The sequence below is a fragment of the Oncorhynchus kisutch genome, linkage group LG13, assembly GCF_002021735.2.
Source record: "Oncorhynchus kisutch isolate 150728-3 linkage group LG13, Okis_V2, whole genome shotgun sequence".
Classification (NCBI taxonomy): domain Eukaryota; kingdom Metazoa; phylum Chordata; class Actinopteri; order Salmoniformes; family Salmonidae; genus Oncorhynchus; species Oncorhynchus kisutch.
The window spans coordinates 33,068,927-33,086,094 of record NC_034186.2 but is presented as its reverse complement, the minus strand read 5'-3'; the positions used below and the strand labels follow the sequence as shown (position 1 = coordinate 33,086,094).

Below are 17,168 nucleotides of genomic sequence, written 5' to 3'. Positions count from 1 at the left end.
AATAATTTGATGTACTGAATAATCAAAACAATGTTTAGGAATTAGAATAGTAATTTATTAGGATCTCTAAGGTTAAGGAGATTATTTTTGCTTAGATATTTACCCTTGTCATCCCACTTTACAACAAGTGTCACTAATACCATGTAAGTACACAGAATATATGCAGGTGCAGTGCATTTAGGTTATCACCTCTGTTGTACTTACTTTTCCTTCTTGAAGAAAAGCCTTTGTACAATAAGGATGCCGAAGACGATGAAGAGGAATCCCACTACAGCAGCCAGACCAACAAGCCAAGGCTGCAGTGTCCCACCCTTGGATGTAGTGAGCCGTACGCCTCCTATATAATGAATAAATAGTCATGTATTCACCAGAAAACTCTGATTTGATCATTGATACCACACCATTGATAGTGTTGTAATATGTGGACTATATTATCATTGATGATGTAAGATATTTGAACGAAGAGTTAAACATCGCTGGCTAGTCCTGACTAACAGTGTTCACAGCTGTAACATAATGCCGACCTCAGAGAGAAGGTGCAAGGTGGGGTTATTATGACATAACTGTTGTTAAACACCGTGCGCTGGATAAATATCTAGCCAGTATGATTGATCATCGATGAGGACTTACCGTTTGGCTTACCACTCTGGGCCTGGTTAACACAAACCGCCAGTAATAAACAGACCAGGAAAGTTTTGTGGAGAGACATTATGAATCCTTGTTGATCCCAGGAGGCCTCTGAGGTTGGGGTTGTGTAGAACCTGTTCACTGTCACGATACTCCTTCTGGACTGGTAACGTCCTGTGAGGTCAAAGTGCAGTATACAGCACAGAGAGCAACCAGATTGCACCATGTTGCCAATGATACCAGCAGATTTTATTGCCTGAAAGGTGTGTCCACTCCAAACTCATGACTTTTCAATTGTTCCTGAAACCAGCTTTCAGTAAGGATCATGTCATGTGTTTACTGGATAGCATGCAAATGTGTAATATTGTGTAAAATAAATGTGCAATAAGTAGAAAACAAGTATTTTTGAGAGAAATGGTTTAAAATCATCAGAAACCATACGGAATAAACGTGTTCAACAACATAGGTCACAGTTGAAAGCATTTCCTCTTCATATGGTCAAAGGGAGGTCTAAAGGCCTAGTCTAAACACTAACAATACAACAAGGACTGGTCACTTATGAAGCTCTTGCATTGCTGCCAGCATGTGGAGATGATTGTGTAATGCAGTAATGAGTACATGATTACAACACAGTATATCTCTTTTGGCTTACAGTGCATCTGCCACATTGCTGTACCCAGCCTTGTCTCTAGCAGTCAGAGTCTGTGTGCCTGCCCCTTTGTAGCTAGCTCATCCTGCCGAAGGCGACCCTGGGGCCTGTGCGTGGGGGCCGTGGCTCACGTCCATCTGAGATGACCCAGATGGCAGGCATGTTCTTGTTGCCCTCCATCAGGCAGTGGATCTCCTCCGCCTTGACCATAGCCTCCAGCTCAGCATTGGTCTCTGGACACCAGTCCACCTGGAACTTGTCCTTACACTCCCAGGGGTTAACCACCTCCTCGTCAGGCTGTACCCCAAACAGGTAGTCTACAAAGGGAGGTGGGGAGAACACAATATGGCAAAATTATTTTTAACAGAGATATTCAATTCAGTGAAATCCAGACTGTATCAGCATGTTTGTAGTCAGCTACCGAATGATAATTTATAATAATTTGATTGTGATATTTTGATAACATTCTCGTCATTTCATTGCTGACTGACACAAGACAAACAGTGCATCCAGTTGGCTCCAGTGTGGTGAGGGAGTGTTGTGGTAGCTGTACCTGCTAGGTCATGAATCAGCTCTTTGATGAGGTGCCTGATGATGGCGTACAGGGCGATCAGAGCCACCACCGATGCTAGGAACAGATAGATAACATAGTTGGGCAGGGTGATAGCGTCCCGAGAGGGAGGCTTGTAGTTCTCAAAGAACACCTCCTCTTGTGGTTCCCCATAGTCCAAGTTATGGTCCATTGTCCCCTCACTCTAGTCTACCTCCACTCTTCTTCAAGGGAAGTCTGGTCTACCTGTCCGTACACAAAGACGTGCTTGAAGTAGTATGCTGAGTATATTGGCAGTCAATTCAGTATAATGTATACATTACATTTCTTTATAGGTAATGTGTATCAAAGATTTTTTTAATAAGAACTACTTGTGTACCTACCAGTATCAATGGTTTTTTTCACCGCTTCCTAATTTGGCAGGCTGTATTAATTTCCAACAGTAATCTCCAATCTTCGAAAACAACCATCAATTGATCTCGCTCATCAATCTTCTCTCCCACTGAGAAGCTGTTATTTTAGATGTATTACATGTCATCCCACTGCAGCCCTTGTGCTGGGTACCACGCAGCATGAGGTTGCCATGGCTGCAGGAGTGCTCTAGTCCCAGATTGCATTGACTGCAAAGAGACCCACGCGAGCTAATGTACTTAGTGACGTACTGTACAGGCCAGGTCAAGGTCAGTTCTCTGAGCCTGGATTTAGGATTGGAAAACAAAAGGCGGAAATTAGGCCAGAGGTTCCAAAAGAGAGAGAGGTGGTTGTGTTGCCGGAGAGGGCTTTTATCCATAGTTCCAAAAGAGAGAGAGGTGGTTGTGTTGCCGGAGAGGGCTTTTATCCATAGTTCCAAAAGAGAGAGAGGTGGTTGTGTTGCCGGAGAGGGCTTTTATCCATAGTTCCAAAAGAGAGAGAGGTGGTTGTGTTGCTGGAGAGGGCTTTTATCCATAGTTCCAAAAGAGAGATAGCGGGTATGGTTCCTTTATTTTTGTATGTTTAGTCAGCAAGTATTACTGTTAAGCATGTATGACAATAATCTTTTTACCAAGACCCCTCTGTCAACCCACCGTTTAATCTGAGATCTTTAATAATCCTGGCCTTTATTGGGCAATGGAAGAATTCCAATCAACCAAACTCTTCTAATGCCAAACCATATATTGATATCCAATGTTGTAGTGACCTACCAGACTACTCTTACAGAGCTGCTCACCTCTATGTACTATAGTGGTCCTAGACCAGAATGGTAGGTGATGACAGCACGTCTTGTGTGTCATTGCTAAATCCCTGAGCTGCTGAGGATGAGGCCTTATTCTCCCCTGCCCTGTCTCTGAGTCAGACTGGCTTAGTTTAGCGCCACATGATAATGGCGGATCGGGATGAGGGGATAAAGCAGATATACACATTCAGACAGACACAGGTTTAGTCCTTCCTTTATTGGAACGAGGGTCATCCTCTTTGGCCACCTCAAGAAAACAGATGTATTTACGTCTACAGCGTTACAGCAGCTCATATACAGTGATGAGAACAAGTATTAGATACACTGCTGATTTTGCAGGTTTTCCTACTTACAAAGCATGTAGAGGTCTGTAATTATTATCATACGTATACTTCAACTGTGAGAGACGGAATCCAAAACAAAAATCCAGAAAATCACATTGTATGATTTTTAAGTAATTAATTTGCATTATATTGCATGACATAAGTATTTGATCACCTACCAACCATTACCTGTATTAACTGCACCTGTTTGAACTCGTTACCTGTATAAAAGACACCTGTGCACACACTCAATCAAACAGACTCCAACCTCTCCACAAATGCCAAGACCAGAGAGCTGTGTAAGGACATCAGGGTTAAATTGTAGACCTGCACAAGGCTGGGATGGGCTACAGGACAATAGGCAAGCAGCTTGGTGAGAAGGCCAAAACTGTTGGCGCAATTATTAGAAAATGAAAGAAGTTCAAGATGACGGTCAATCACCCTCGGTCTGGGGCTCCATGCAAGATCTCACCTCGTGGGGCATCAATGATCATGAGGAAGGTGATGGATCAGCCCAGAACTACACGGCAGGACCTGGTCAATGACCTGAAGAGAGCTGGGACCACAACCTCAAAGAAAACCATTAATAACACACTACGCCGTCATGGATTAAAATCCTGCAGTGCACGCAAGGCCCCCCTGCTCAAACCAGCGCATGTCCAGGCCCGTCTGAATTTGCCAATGACCATCTGGATGATCCAGAGGAGGAATGGGAGGAGGTCATGTGGTCTGATGAGACAAAAATATAGCTTTTTGGTTTAAACTCCACTCGCCGTGTTTGGAGGAAGAAGAAGGATGAGCACAACCCCAAGAACACCATCCCAACCGTGAAGCATGGAGGTGGAAACATCATTCTTTGGGGATGCTTTTCTGCAAAGGGGGCAGGACGACTGTACTGTATTGAGGGGAGGATGGATGGGGCCATGTATCGTGAGATCTTGGCCAACAACCTCCTTCCCTCAGTAAGAGCATTGAAGATGGGTCGTGGCTGGGTCTTCCAGCATGACAACGACCCGAAACACACAGCCAGGGCAACTAAGGAGTGGCTCCGTAAGAAGCATCTCAAGGTCCTGGAGTGGCCTAGCCAGTCTCCAGACCTGAACCCAATAGAAAATCTTTGGAGGGAGCTGAAAGTCCGTATTGCCCAGCAACAGCCCCAAAACCTGAAGGATCTGGAGAAGGTCTGTATGGACGAGTGGGCCAAAATCCCTGCTGCAGTGTGTCCAATCCTGGTCAAGAACTACAGGAAACGTATGATCTCTCTAATTGCAAACAAAGGTTTCTGTACCAAATATTAAGTTCTGCTTTTCTGATGTATCAAATACTTCTGTCATGCAATAAAATGCAAATGAATTACTTAAAAATCATACAATGTGATTTTCTGGATTTTTGTTTTAGATTCCGTCTCGCACAGTTGAAGTGTACCTATGATAAATATTACAGACCTCTACATGCTTTGTAAGTAGCAAAATCGGCAAAATCGGCAGTGTATCAAATACTTGTTCTCACCACTGTAGCTTCTACACTCGCAAAAGGGATGTGTTCAGGTTCTGCTCAATCCCATGGTGTTATGTGACCTGACAATTTATAGTAAAGATTCAACTGTTATTTCTTCTGGGATCCAAAAGGAAATGGAAAATCTCAGAGCACTGACACAAATGAATGTTTCTGCACAGTTGGATTGTTCAAACTGTCTACACTTGTTTTCCTATACAGTACAGACATTATACAGTAGAATTGTTTGTACATACAGTTTCTTAGTTTATGCATCTGATGCTTAAATTACATTGTTAAAAAAATGGATTGGGTTGCAGTTTCATTTAATTTGTATAAAAACAGAATTAGATGATTGGTAGTAACAGAGATGGGATGTATCTGATTGGGAGCCAACCTGGCAGGAACTGAGGACAGAGGCGAGAGCAGAATAGAGTGGACAGTGAATTGTTATCAGGGGACCTTAGGCAGAATGTTCTTCTGACCCAAACTGACTGAAAAAGTTGTGGGTCTGTTTTCTTCAGAAGAAGGTTGTCTTTGCTTGTATATGCTAGGAGATTTGATCATTGTAAAGATCCCCTTCCCCACGTCTACTACTCTGATGGTCATCCACCTTTTCGCCTCGACGGCAGTCTTCCTCCTTCTCCACTCCCTTGCAGTCACACACACCTTCCTCAGACCCAGTCTGCGTGCACATAATGACAGTTTTAGAGTTTGGCACGTACACATTTCTCAAATAGAAATATAAGAACAAACTCAGTCACTACTACACCTTTACATGTATGTGTTTTTGATTGAAAAGTAGCCTTAACTAGCCCTTTTAATCCACAGACTTGCCTTTTCCATGGCTTCAGATTGAGGCTACAGAGTGTGAAGGTGAACTGAAAGCTGAGTATCAATGGTAAGTCACAGTGAAAGGACTCTGGATGGATTAATCAGATTACAAAGATGTCTGCCTGCCTCCCTGCCTGTCTGTTTCTCTCTCGTGTGATCATCCCACTTTACCTGCCAAGTCATGGTACAAGTCATTGATCAGGTGTCCTAGGATGGCATAGCAGGACACTACTACCACTATGACATAGAGCACATGACAGGGCATGTGAAAGGCATCCCGGGAAGAGGCCACGTAGGCAAACAAAATAGATATTGTCTTTCTCCACGGCCTGTAGGCGCTGGCTGGGGTTATAGGTCCTGGGGCGGATCCACACCTGGCAGTAGGCTGGGTCTGGGCCTCAGGACGCTCCCTGGTACAAAGTATTCTGGTCTGTCAGGAATCCATCCGCAAATTGAATTAGTTGAAAGGGGACGTTGATTCGGGGTATATGAGAATGAATTTACCATGTTGGTGAAAAACACCATCATGGAACGATATCTCGTGGAAAGATTATTTTACAAAGAAAAGAACGAACTGAATGGAGACTTGGTCTGTGCGGCCCATGTCCAGTATATTCTTCATACTGAGCCTTATGGCTGGTAAGACAAGAGAATAAGAGAATAAGGGAGGTAGCAGTATCTTTTTTTCAGGGCAGAAACCCTCAAAATTAAAGATCAAATAAGGGGAACATACAGTACATATGTTGTGACAAAGGATATCTTCATTCCCATAATGAACTTCCCTGAAGTCAACTGACAAAGACGTCTGATTTTCAGAGAATATGTTGCTATTTGTAATGTTGAGCAGTTGGTAGGAAAATATTTGTTCTGACTTCAGTTATGGACAAAGAGGCTTAAAGTGCTATTATTCAGCTCCCCTCTACCCACCGGCCCATCCCACCATTCAAATGAGGAATGCACCATTCAGTGCATTCCTCATTTGCCCAGAAATATCATCCTGTGACACTGCCCTGTCTTTCCGGAGAGCAACTTCCCTCCAAATCATGTCCCTTAATGAGGTGGGGGAGATGGAATTAAATAACAGACACAGGAACCAGTGGAGGTTCTAGACCATTTCAACTGGGGGGGCCAAGCTGGGGCCAGTTGTACTGTTAGAGGGGCTAGTTACATTAGACGTTATTGTTGTCATCGTTTTCTTCACTGCATTAGCAGGCAAAAGACCATGTTCATAATCATCATCGTTGCCACTGTCTAATAACGGACGTAAAAAAAAGAACAATAGCAAAAATGTATGTAAAAATGATTTCATACTCCACATTTAGGGGGGCCACAAGGGGGTCCAAAATTGTTGTCACAGGGGCACTGCACCCCCCCCCCCCCCCAAGAACCGCAACTGACAGGAACGAGAGTGACTGTAAGATGAAATGTGAAGGTGTCTGAAGTAAGTACTTGTAAAAGCACTTGAAGTTTCCTCATGCAACCTAAGTGCAGAAAGAGTTCTCTCAGACTGAGGAGACGGATGTCACGTAAAATACTGAGTACTGCCTCCCAACAGATCTGAGGCAGTCGAGACTGAATACTGCCTCCCAACAGAGCTGAGGCAGTCGAGACTGAATACTGCCTCCCAACAGAGCTGAGGCAGTCGAGACTGAATACTGCCTCCCAACAGAGCTGAGGCAGTCGAGACTGAATACTGCCTCCCAACAGAGCTGAGGCAGTCGAGACTGAATACTGCCTCCCAACAGAGCTGAGGCAGTCGAGACTGAATACTGCCTCCCAACAGAGCTGAGGCAGTCGAGACTGAATACTGCCTCCCAACAGAGCTGAGGCAGTCGAGACTGAATACTGCCTCCCAACAGAGCTGAGGCAGTCGAGACTGAATAGTGCCTCCCAACAGAGCTGAGGCAGTCGAGACTGAATACTGCCTCCCAACAGAGCTGAGGCTGTCGAGACTGAATACTGCCTCCCAACAGAGCTGAGGCAGTCGAGACTGAATACTGCCTCCCAACAGAGCTGAGGCAGTCGAGACTGAATACTGCCTCCCAACAGAGATGAGGCAGTCGAGACTGAATACTGCCTCCCAACAGTTCAGGCTAGGTTAGCATTAGCTGTATCATCACTGACTAGAATACTACACAAGTACTACATGAGCCACTCTCCCTCATTAAAAGCAGAGTACTGACAGCAAAAGCATTAGCAAAACCAAGAAATGAACCTAAAGCCTTCTCTCTCTAGTCAGTAAAGGCATTACTCACTCAGACTAGGACGACCTCCTCAGGCTTGGGTGCATCCTTGATCTTCTTGCAGAAGACTTGAGACAAAAGGCTGTCTCGATCTGCTGTGGGGCTAGCCTGGCAGGGAGGACTGGAGTCCCTCTTGTCAGCAACAGGGTCAGTCGCTCTACTCCACCTGACCTTTGAGTGAAACTGGACTGAAGGGTCAAGAGTCACTCCTCTGTGTCTAACTCTAAATAAGTCTGTGTCCCTCATAACCTTCGACACCTAGACCTAATTAATCCTCAAGGGTGTTTCCTGTCAGACTAGAATGATGGCTGTGAATGAGTATGGCCATGAGTAGTCAATGGCATCCTTTCTCTTGACAGATTTCATATAAACCTGGTTTCCACCAAATCATGTTTGATGGAAAGTATTTTAGATGTGTCAAAATAGATATGTATCAATTTAGTAGGACATTCTCCATAAATAGGCCAATGACTGATAATCATATAATTGGCAGAGTAGAAGGATACAATTGGAAATAATTGAAAACATATTGGATGATGTGTAATGAGCACAGACAGTTACTTTCCACATTATTCTGCATCATACATAGCCTGTTGATTATATGTTGAGTGAACAAATGACACATTTTGACACTGTAGAACAAGGAAAACAGATGCAAAATACCTTGCTGGGTTGAGCTGCAGACAAAGATTCCTTTGGCTGTTTCGCGGCAGTCCATACATTTCCCTGTATTGTTTCCCTGACCGAAGGCTGTATTTGGTGAATTTTCCTCTCCTTATGTGAGCAGTAGTAACTAATCATCTGGTATCCATAAGATGACACACCAAGTGAAAAAAAAGAGATGTCTGCTTCTTTCACTCTGCATTGTATGATTAAATCTCTACCCAATCCGGAGATAAGCTTCAACACCAAAATTCCACAGAGGCAAGACAAGGTCACAGCCTTAACCGTGAGTCAGAAAAAAAACCATATAATGTTAAAAATACAGTTAATTATATCCAGAAATATATTTGTCAGTTTCAAAGAAATGAATTACCTATGTGTAAAACTGTGCTCCAATGGCAGGAGCTGTGGAGGACTGAGCATTTCCCCCAGACAAAACAGGAAACACAAAGCTATCTACTCTGAGCAGTACAACTCTGTAAGGTCAGTTATTTAGACAGGGTTATCCTCTTCCTCCTTCTTTCTATGGAAGGCCTCTGTGAGGACAAAGGACCAGTAGATGACGGTGATGGAGGTGTTGACAACAACGATGCCGATCATGATGGGGTGCATCATGGTGACTGAGGTGTTGGTAGGTTGAGGGAAGGCCGGGCACTGTTTCCACAGCTCTGTTTAGCTACGTTTAGTGCACAGGAATGGGTCATTCATCCCCATTTTACTATAGCTGTGGCCCTCCCTCTCAGCATGCTGGTAATTCTCTATCCCTCCAGAGCTTACAGCTGCCTTTCTTTCCACTCTCTGCAGAGCTCACAACTGAAGATGCACACATACTGTACATCACACGAACAATGTCTTTCCCCTGATCCGGGTTATGAAAAGAGTATGTTTGTACTGTTAAGTGGCTAAATTCCCAATCTGGCCCTCAAACTGTCACAGTCACCTAATAATCCCCAGTTTACGATTGGCTCATTCATCCCCCTCTCCCCTGTAACTATTCCCCAGGGCATTGCTGTAAATTAGAACGTGTTCTCAGTCAACTTACCTGGTAAAATAATGAAAACAATAAAGTGTAAATGCTACATTTTCATTCCATTTGTAATCTTTGTCAAAGCACAGAGGATATCAATGTGTTTCATTGTGAATGAGAAAGCTGAAGGGAAATAACTTGTAGAGTATTATTAATGTCTCTGATGGCGGAGTATGAGTGGCTGTGTGGATTAGCCATCATAATGCAATACCTCTGACTGGGCTAGAACACAGGCAAGCTACTGCCATGATAGTGCTAAACGACACCATTGTTGTATTGTCTCAATGTTATTACCTAAGCCTTTATTTTCATTTGAGATTAAAAATTAAATGCGAATGACAGAGCAGAAAAGTGGATTAACAATCTTGATTGACAAATCAGGTTCGGATTTCAGATGCTTATCAGATCATTCTGAATTAAAGATAAATGTGAATGGTTCACTGAGCTTAGGGGGAAAAGCATTACATTATCTTGACAATTTATTCATGTAGCTTCCATGAAAACAATGAATAAACAAACTAAAACATGGCTGAATGCACAGTAATACCATTATTACACTGCCTTGTCTCAGAGGCCAACAATCACTGGCAAGAGTCAGGATCGTTTCAATGAATGAAAATGGGTCTAAGTGATCATGAGTTAGGACATCAGCGGAAAGCTCTTACAGTGCTGTATAGCAGTTCTCCTATAGCTTCCCATGTCCATGCTTGCTGTTTGGCCCTCACTGTTCCCCCTGCAGTCGTAGTAGTCCGTCAGCATACTGGAACTGTGTGCCGTTCTCATACTCCAGCATGTCCAGGGCTACCTCACAGCTCTCCTTCACCACGCGCTCTGTGTCTTTCCTGTAGCGCTCCAGGATCTTTATACACTCCTCCTTGCCAATGGATCCCAGGGCCTCTGCACACTCATGCCTCACCATGGCATTCTCCCCGTCCAGCTCCAGAGCTGCCTGCAGCTGGGGGATGCTGGCTGGGTGCTGGATCTGACCCAGGACGTAGCCAATCTCATGGCGGAACAAGGCACTGCTACACTGAAGACCTGTGAAGTATAACAGGGTTGAGTGAGTGTTGGTGTTTTCAGAGACGCTGATAGGAGGGTTACGTAATGATTCAGACGCCGATAGGAGGGTTACGTAATGATTCAGACGCCGATAGGAGGGTTACGTAATGATTCAGACGCTGATAGGAGGGTTACGTAATGATTCAGACGCTGATAGGAGGGTTACGTAATGATTCAGACGCTGATAGGAGGGTTACGTAATGATTCAGACGCTGATAGGAGGGTTACGTAATGATTCAGACGCTGATAGGAGGGTTACGTAATGATTCAGACGCTGATAGGAGGGTTACGTAATGATTCAGACGCTGATAGGAGGGTTACGTAATGATTCAGACGCTGATTGGAGGGTTACGTAATGATTCAGACGCTGATTGGAGGGTTACGTAATGATTCAGACGCTGATTGGAGGGTTACGTAATGATTCAGACGCTGATTGGAGGGTTACGTAATGATTCAGACGCTGATTGGAGGGTTACGTAATGATTCAGACGCTGATTGGAGGGTTACGTAATGATTCAGACGCTGATTGGAGGGTTGCGTAATGATTCAGACGCTGATAGGAGGATTACGTTATGATTCAGAGACGCTGATAGGAGGGTTACGTTATGATTCAGGCGCTGATATTGGAGGGTTACGTTATGATTCAGAGACGCTGATATTGGAGGGTTACGTTATGATTCAGAGACGCTGATATTGGAGGGTTACGTTATGATTCAGAGACGCTGATATTGGAGGGTTACGTTATGATTCAGAGACGCTGATATTGGAGGGTTACGTTATGATTCAGAGACGCTGATATTGGAGGGTTACGTAATGATTCAGAGACGCTGATATTGGAGGGTTACGTAATGATTCAGAGACGCTGATATTGGAGGGTTATGTAATGATTCAGAGACGCTGATATTGGAGGGTTACGTAATTATTCAGAGACGCTGATATTGGAGGGTTATGTAATGATTCAGGACAAGAAAATGTGCTTATGTGAATACGAATGTGGCTGCACATTTTGCAGAAAATAAGCTCTTCAATGCTACAAATTCACTCCTTTATTGACAATTGCCATAGACAGCATAGTCTAAGGAGGACTGCCAGTCTCTCTCACCATCTCCTAGAGCCAGGACAGCCTCCTCGGTGCCCAGGTTGCGGAGGGCGAACATGGCCCTGTAGCGCTCAAACAGCGGCAGGCTCTCATCCAGGAGTTGTGTCCTCAGCTCAGGGACAGTCTTCCTCTGGGCTGGGGGAGCAGGGTCCACAGAACAGTAAGGGTTTCCGTCGGTGCCCTCCTCTCCGTTCTGGTCCCCACCAGATGTCAGCCACTCCAGCCGCCTGACAGCCAACTGGCACGTCTCTGCCACCTGGAGGAGAACGAGAGTACTGTCATGACCATCACACAGGCACTGTAGGGACCGATTGACACCTTTCCTAAGCACTTGATATTCAAGACTTAGCTTATTCAGTTGCGTAACGCGCTCTGCAGGTGTGGCTACCTTGCACACTCTGAATACATTTCTTTCAAATACTGAAAACCCTCCCACTTGCTAACCAACAGATTTGATTTGAGTTTATTCAATAGGGTTTATTACATTCATCTTAAGCCATCCCTTTTAGTTTGAATTTTGTCAGACTCACTAGAATATAATTGATAACAGGTTCAGAATATTAGGTTTCAAATAGAAAGTGTAACATGTAAAGTGTTGGTCCCATGAGCTGAATTTAAAAAACTATCACAGAAACATTCCATTTGTACATAAAGCTTATTTCGCTCATTTTGTGCACAAATTTGTTAACATCCCTGTTAGTGAGAATTTCTCCTTTGCCAAGACATCCACCTGACAGGTGTGGCATATAAAGAAGATGATTAAACAGCATGATCATTACACAGGTGCATCGTGCTGGGGACAATAAAAGGCCACTAAAATGTGCAGTTTTGTAACAACATCACAGATGACTCAAGATGAGGGAGTGTGCAATTGGCATGCTGACTGCAGGAATTCTCCACCAGAGCTGTGGCCAGAGAATTGAATGTTCATTTCTCTATCATAACCCGACCTCTGTCGTATTAGAGAATTTGGCAGTAAGTGCAACCGGCCTCACAACCACAGACCATGTGTAACCACGCCAGCCCAGGATCTCTACATCAGGCTTCTTCACCTGCGGGATATTCTGAGACCAGCCACCTGATTAAACTGGGTTTGCACAACCAAAGAATTTTTGCACAAACTGTCAGAAACCGTTGTCTCAGGGAAGCTCATCTGCATGCTCGTCATCCTCACCAGGGTCTTGACCTAAATGCAGTTTGGCGTCTTAACCAACTTTAGTGGGCAAATGCTCCCCTTCAGAGCATAAAATAAACATCCCCCACCAGCCAAATGTGGGTAGATTTCAGTATAGACAGGTAGTCTTTCTCCAGCCACGTTGGCGGGTGGTCAATTTGCAGGGCTCTACAGTGCAAGCATTACATTTGCGAATTAAGTCAAAAGTCATGTATAAGCACACGTGCAAGTTAAATAATACTGCAGTAGCTATTAAAAGTATTCCTGCGGTTTTGTTTCATAGTATTTGTCCAATTAGCAGCTAAGCCTATAAATCACCTCGCGCAGGGGCACAGAGTGACGTGATGAGATACATGTTTTGCATAAAAGTAGGTCTAATTCACTTGAAATTTGACAAAGTTAGAACTAATTTCTTGGCTATTAACATTGTTTTATTCACAAGCTAAGTTGTTTTTCAACATTGGTTTGAGTCTGCTGCTTCTACTGACAGCGAAGACACCCTAGTCAGAGCCCAAATCTCTCTCTCACACGTGACAGGACTAGAGTGGCACCATTAGCACAGTAACATCCTGCCCTTAAAGGGGCAGCCAAAGACTGATATTTTCATTAAAAGACTGAGGTCACAAAAAATGACATGAAATTGAGCAATATACCACATTTCTAACTAATATATTTCTTGTTTTAGAAACAAAGGTAATCAGTATTTTTTTTAAATATAATTATGGCAAACATATTTTGGCTGTTAAAATAAAATCATAGTGCCTGGTAGATTTTTTCTCATCTACTGTACTTGCCACAGTGGACCAAAAAGTTCATTTTAGGCCCTGCTCACCTTCGATGGCCACTGGCACGTTGGAAAAGTGTGCTCTTCACAAATTAATCTTGGTTTCAACTGTACCGGGCAGATAGCAGACAAGGTGCATGGCGTCTTGTGGTTTGCTGATGTCAACGTTGTGAACAGAGTGCCCCATGGTGGCTGTGGGGTTATGGAATGGACTGGCATAAGCTATGGACCATGAACACAATTGCATTTTATCGATGGCAATTTGAATGCACAGAGATAGTGACGAGATCCCAAAGGCCCATTGTCGTGCCGTTCATCCCCCGCCATCATCTCATGCTTCATGATAATGGACTGCCCCATAATTCCTGGAAGCTGAAAATGCCCCAGTTCTTCCATGGCTTGCATACTCAGACATGTTACTGATTGAGCATGTTCCCACCAATATCCAACAACATTGCACAGCCATTGAAGTGGAGTGGGTCAACATGACATAGAACCCAATCAACAGCCTGATCAACTCTATGTGAATATGTCTCGCTGCTTGGAGGCAAATGGTGGTCACACCAGATATGGACTGGTTTTCTGATCCACGCCCCCCAATTTTTTTTTTAAGGTGTCCGTGACCAACATATGCATATCTGTATTTCCAGTCGTGAAATCCATAGATTAGGGCCCAATGAAATTATTTCAATTGACTGATTTCCTTATATGAACAGTAACTGTAAAATCTTTGAAATTGTTACATGTTGCATTTTATTTTTGTTCAGTGTGACTATGCATTTTTGTCTACGGAAGATTAGTGTACATAGAATTACAATAGGGAGAATAGTGTGCAATAGTAGGCTATACCCACGTCTGTTGCATGCACTAATAGGGTTCAAACTGTTACGGCGTGGTCTCCATAACGATTTAATTAGCCTATTGTCAATAACGATCCTCAACTGCACGGTCGTAACAGCGTTTACAGAGGCTCAAATGAAGGTAAATGAAAACAAATGGAATGATAATGTAGGCTATACCAACTGAAGGGAACTAACAGTAAATTGGCAGTTGAATATGTGTGGTTATTAGGCCTACCGACGGTCGATACTGAGTGGGTAATATTTAACATGATAGAAATAGGAAACGTCAGAGCAGCCTATAATTAAGACATTCGAGAATTCTCATCCTTGCAAGTTAAAAAGCCGTACAATTTAAATTCTGCATAATGGCACAGTATTTTATAAACTTTGTAGGAAAGTTAATATGTTGACATGCTTCAGTTTTCTGCCATATGACTGGTTTCATTTGTCTCCCGTGATTAAGGTCAAATAGATGTACAGTGAATTCGGAAAGTATTCAGATCAGACCACTTGACCATTTCCACATTTTGTTACATTACCTTATTCTAAAATTGATTAAAATTGTCCACCCCCCCCAATATACACACAATATCCCATAAAGACAAAGCAAACCCCCCCCCCCCCCCCCAAATGTATAAAAACAATACATTTACATAAGCATTCAGACCCTTTACTCAGTACTTTGTTGAAGCACCTTTGGCAGTGATTACAGCCTAGAGTCTTCTTCATTCTTCCCTGCAGATCCTCTCAAGCTCTGTCAAGGTTGGATGTGGAACGTCGCTGCACAGCTATTATCAGGTCTCTCCAGAGATGTTTGAAGGGTTCAAGTCCGGGCTCTGGTTGGGCTCCAGTCAGAGTTCCTGAGCGCTCTGGAACAGGTGTTCATCAAGGATCTCTTTACTTTGCTCCGTTCATCTTTCCCCTCAATCCTAACTAGTCTCCCAGTCCCTGCTGCTGAAAAACAACCCCACAGCATGATGCTGCCACCACCATGCTTCACCGTAGGGCTGCTGGTGCCAGGTTTCCTCCAGACCATGTCAGAATCACCTCCCGACCAGCTCTAGGAAGAGTCTTGGCGGTTCCAAACTTCTTCCATTTAAGAATGATGGTTCTTGGACCACGGTTCTTGGACCTTCAATGTGACAGGAACTTTTTAGTACCCTTCTCCAAATCTGTGCCCGGGCACAATCCTGTCTGAGCTCCACAGACAATTCCTTCGACCTCATGGCTTAGTTTTTACTCCAACATGGACTTTCAACTGTGGGACCTCATATAGACGGGTGTGCCTTTGCAAATCATGTCCAATCAATTGAATTTACCACAGGTGGACTCAAATCAAATTGTAGAAACATCAAGCATTATCAATGGAAACAGGATGCAACGGGAGTTCAATTTAGAGTCTCATAGCAAATGTTCTGAATACGTATTTATTTACTTGTAATAAATTTGCTAACATTTCTAAACCTGTTTTTAATTTCGTCATTATGGGGTTGTGTGTAGAGTTGCCAGGATCTTAAAATCAATTTTAGAATACGGCTGTAAAATAAGACAATGTGGAAAAAGTAAATGCACTGTAAAACAAGCATGATATTTACAATTCCCTTATCCAAACAAGATTACTAATTTACCTAGCTATAATCAAGTTGTAAATTACAGTGCATGGAGAACAGTGTTATTTCTATTGGAAAAAAAATAAGTAGATGCTTTTACCACTTGGAACCAGTAGGTCGCTAGACTATTCATGGTTTCCTTGGGCATAAAGGTGGTGGAATTAAGTCAAGGTCAGAATACGGCATATCTCCACACCAAATGAATAGCTGGTGAATAGCACAATATTCTCAGGCATAAATTCAAGGTCAGAATACGCAGAGAGAGAAGTGCATAAAGGGAATTCCCCCTCAATGAATATTACTATATGTAAATGCTGTGTGTTTTGTTTGATTTCCACAATCTCTTTGCTACTAATTTATTTTACATACCTCGATGACTGGGTCCTCAGAGTACTCTTTCAGTATGTCAAGGACCTTGAGGTTCCCAATAGCTCCTAATGCTTCCCCTAAATATATAAAAATGTAAAAGTGAACCGTTTAGATAAGAACTATTACATTCTGTGAACATGTTTATCAATACAGTATGTATATGAATGAGAGTGGACTCATCTGGCATACTGACCTGCTTCATGCCTGACCATAGGCTCCTGTGTTGTGTCTTTCAGAACAGTCTCTAGCGTGGAGATGGCTCTCTCATCCTGCATTTGACCCAGGCAATATGCCAACTCATGTTTCAACAGAGCAGAGTCATCCACAAAAGTCTGACTGATCCATTCTATTGCCTCTGGTCCACCCACGTTACGCAGAGTGAAGAGTGCTCTGAACCGTGTTGTCAGGTCCTGCTTTGGGTTGACCAGAATTTTTCCCACTGCTGCCACCTCCTGCTCACTTGCCATTCTGAGAATAATAATGGCTGTAACTACTGTATCTGAAAAAGGGGGAAATATCAGAAACGGTGAGAATGTTAAATTAATTAACTGAATATGTAGTTAGCTATTGCACATCTAGTACAAAACACGAAATTCAATCAACAAACA

At 43.4% G+C, this 17,168-nt stretch overlaps 1 protein-coding gene across 1 annotated transcript in view; it reads right to left on the bottom strand.

The window, feature by feature from the left end:
- Positions 1-9,897: 9,897 nt before the first annotated feature.
- The window catches only part of dohh (deoxyhypusine hydroxylase/monooxygenase), an 8,286-nt gene continuing 1,015 nt past the window's right edge, over positions 9,898-17,168 (bottom strand). The window contains exons 2-5 of the mRNA XM_020499053.2: positions 16,754-17,059; positions 16,561-16,637; positions 11,785-12,037; positions 9,898-10,661 (exon numbers count right to left, since the gene is read on the bottom strand). Coding sequence (XP_020354642.1) covers positions 10,345-10,661; positions 11,785-12,037; positions 16,561-16,637; positions 16,754-17,027 — 921 coding nt within the window. The 5' untranslated portion in view covers positions 17,028-17,059 and the 3' untranslated portion in view covers positions 9,898-10,344. The remainder of the gene's footprint in view (positions 10,662-11,784; positions 12,038-16,560; positions 16,638-16,753; positions 17,060-17,168) is intronic.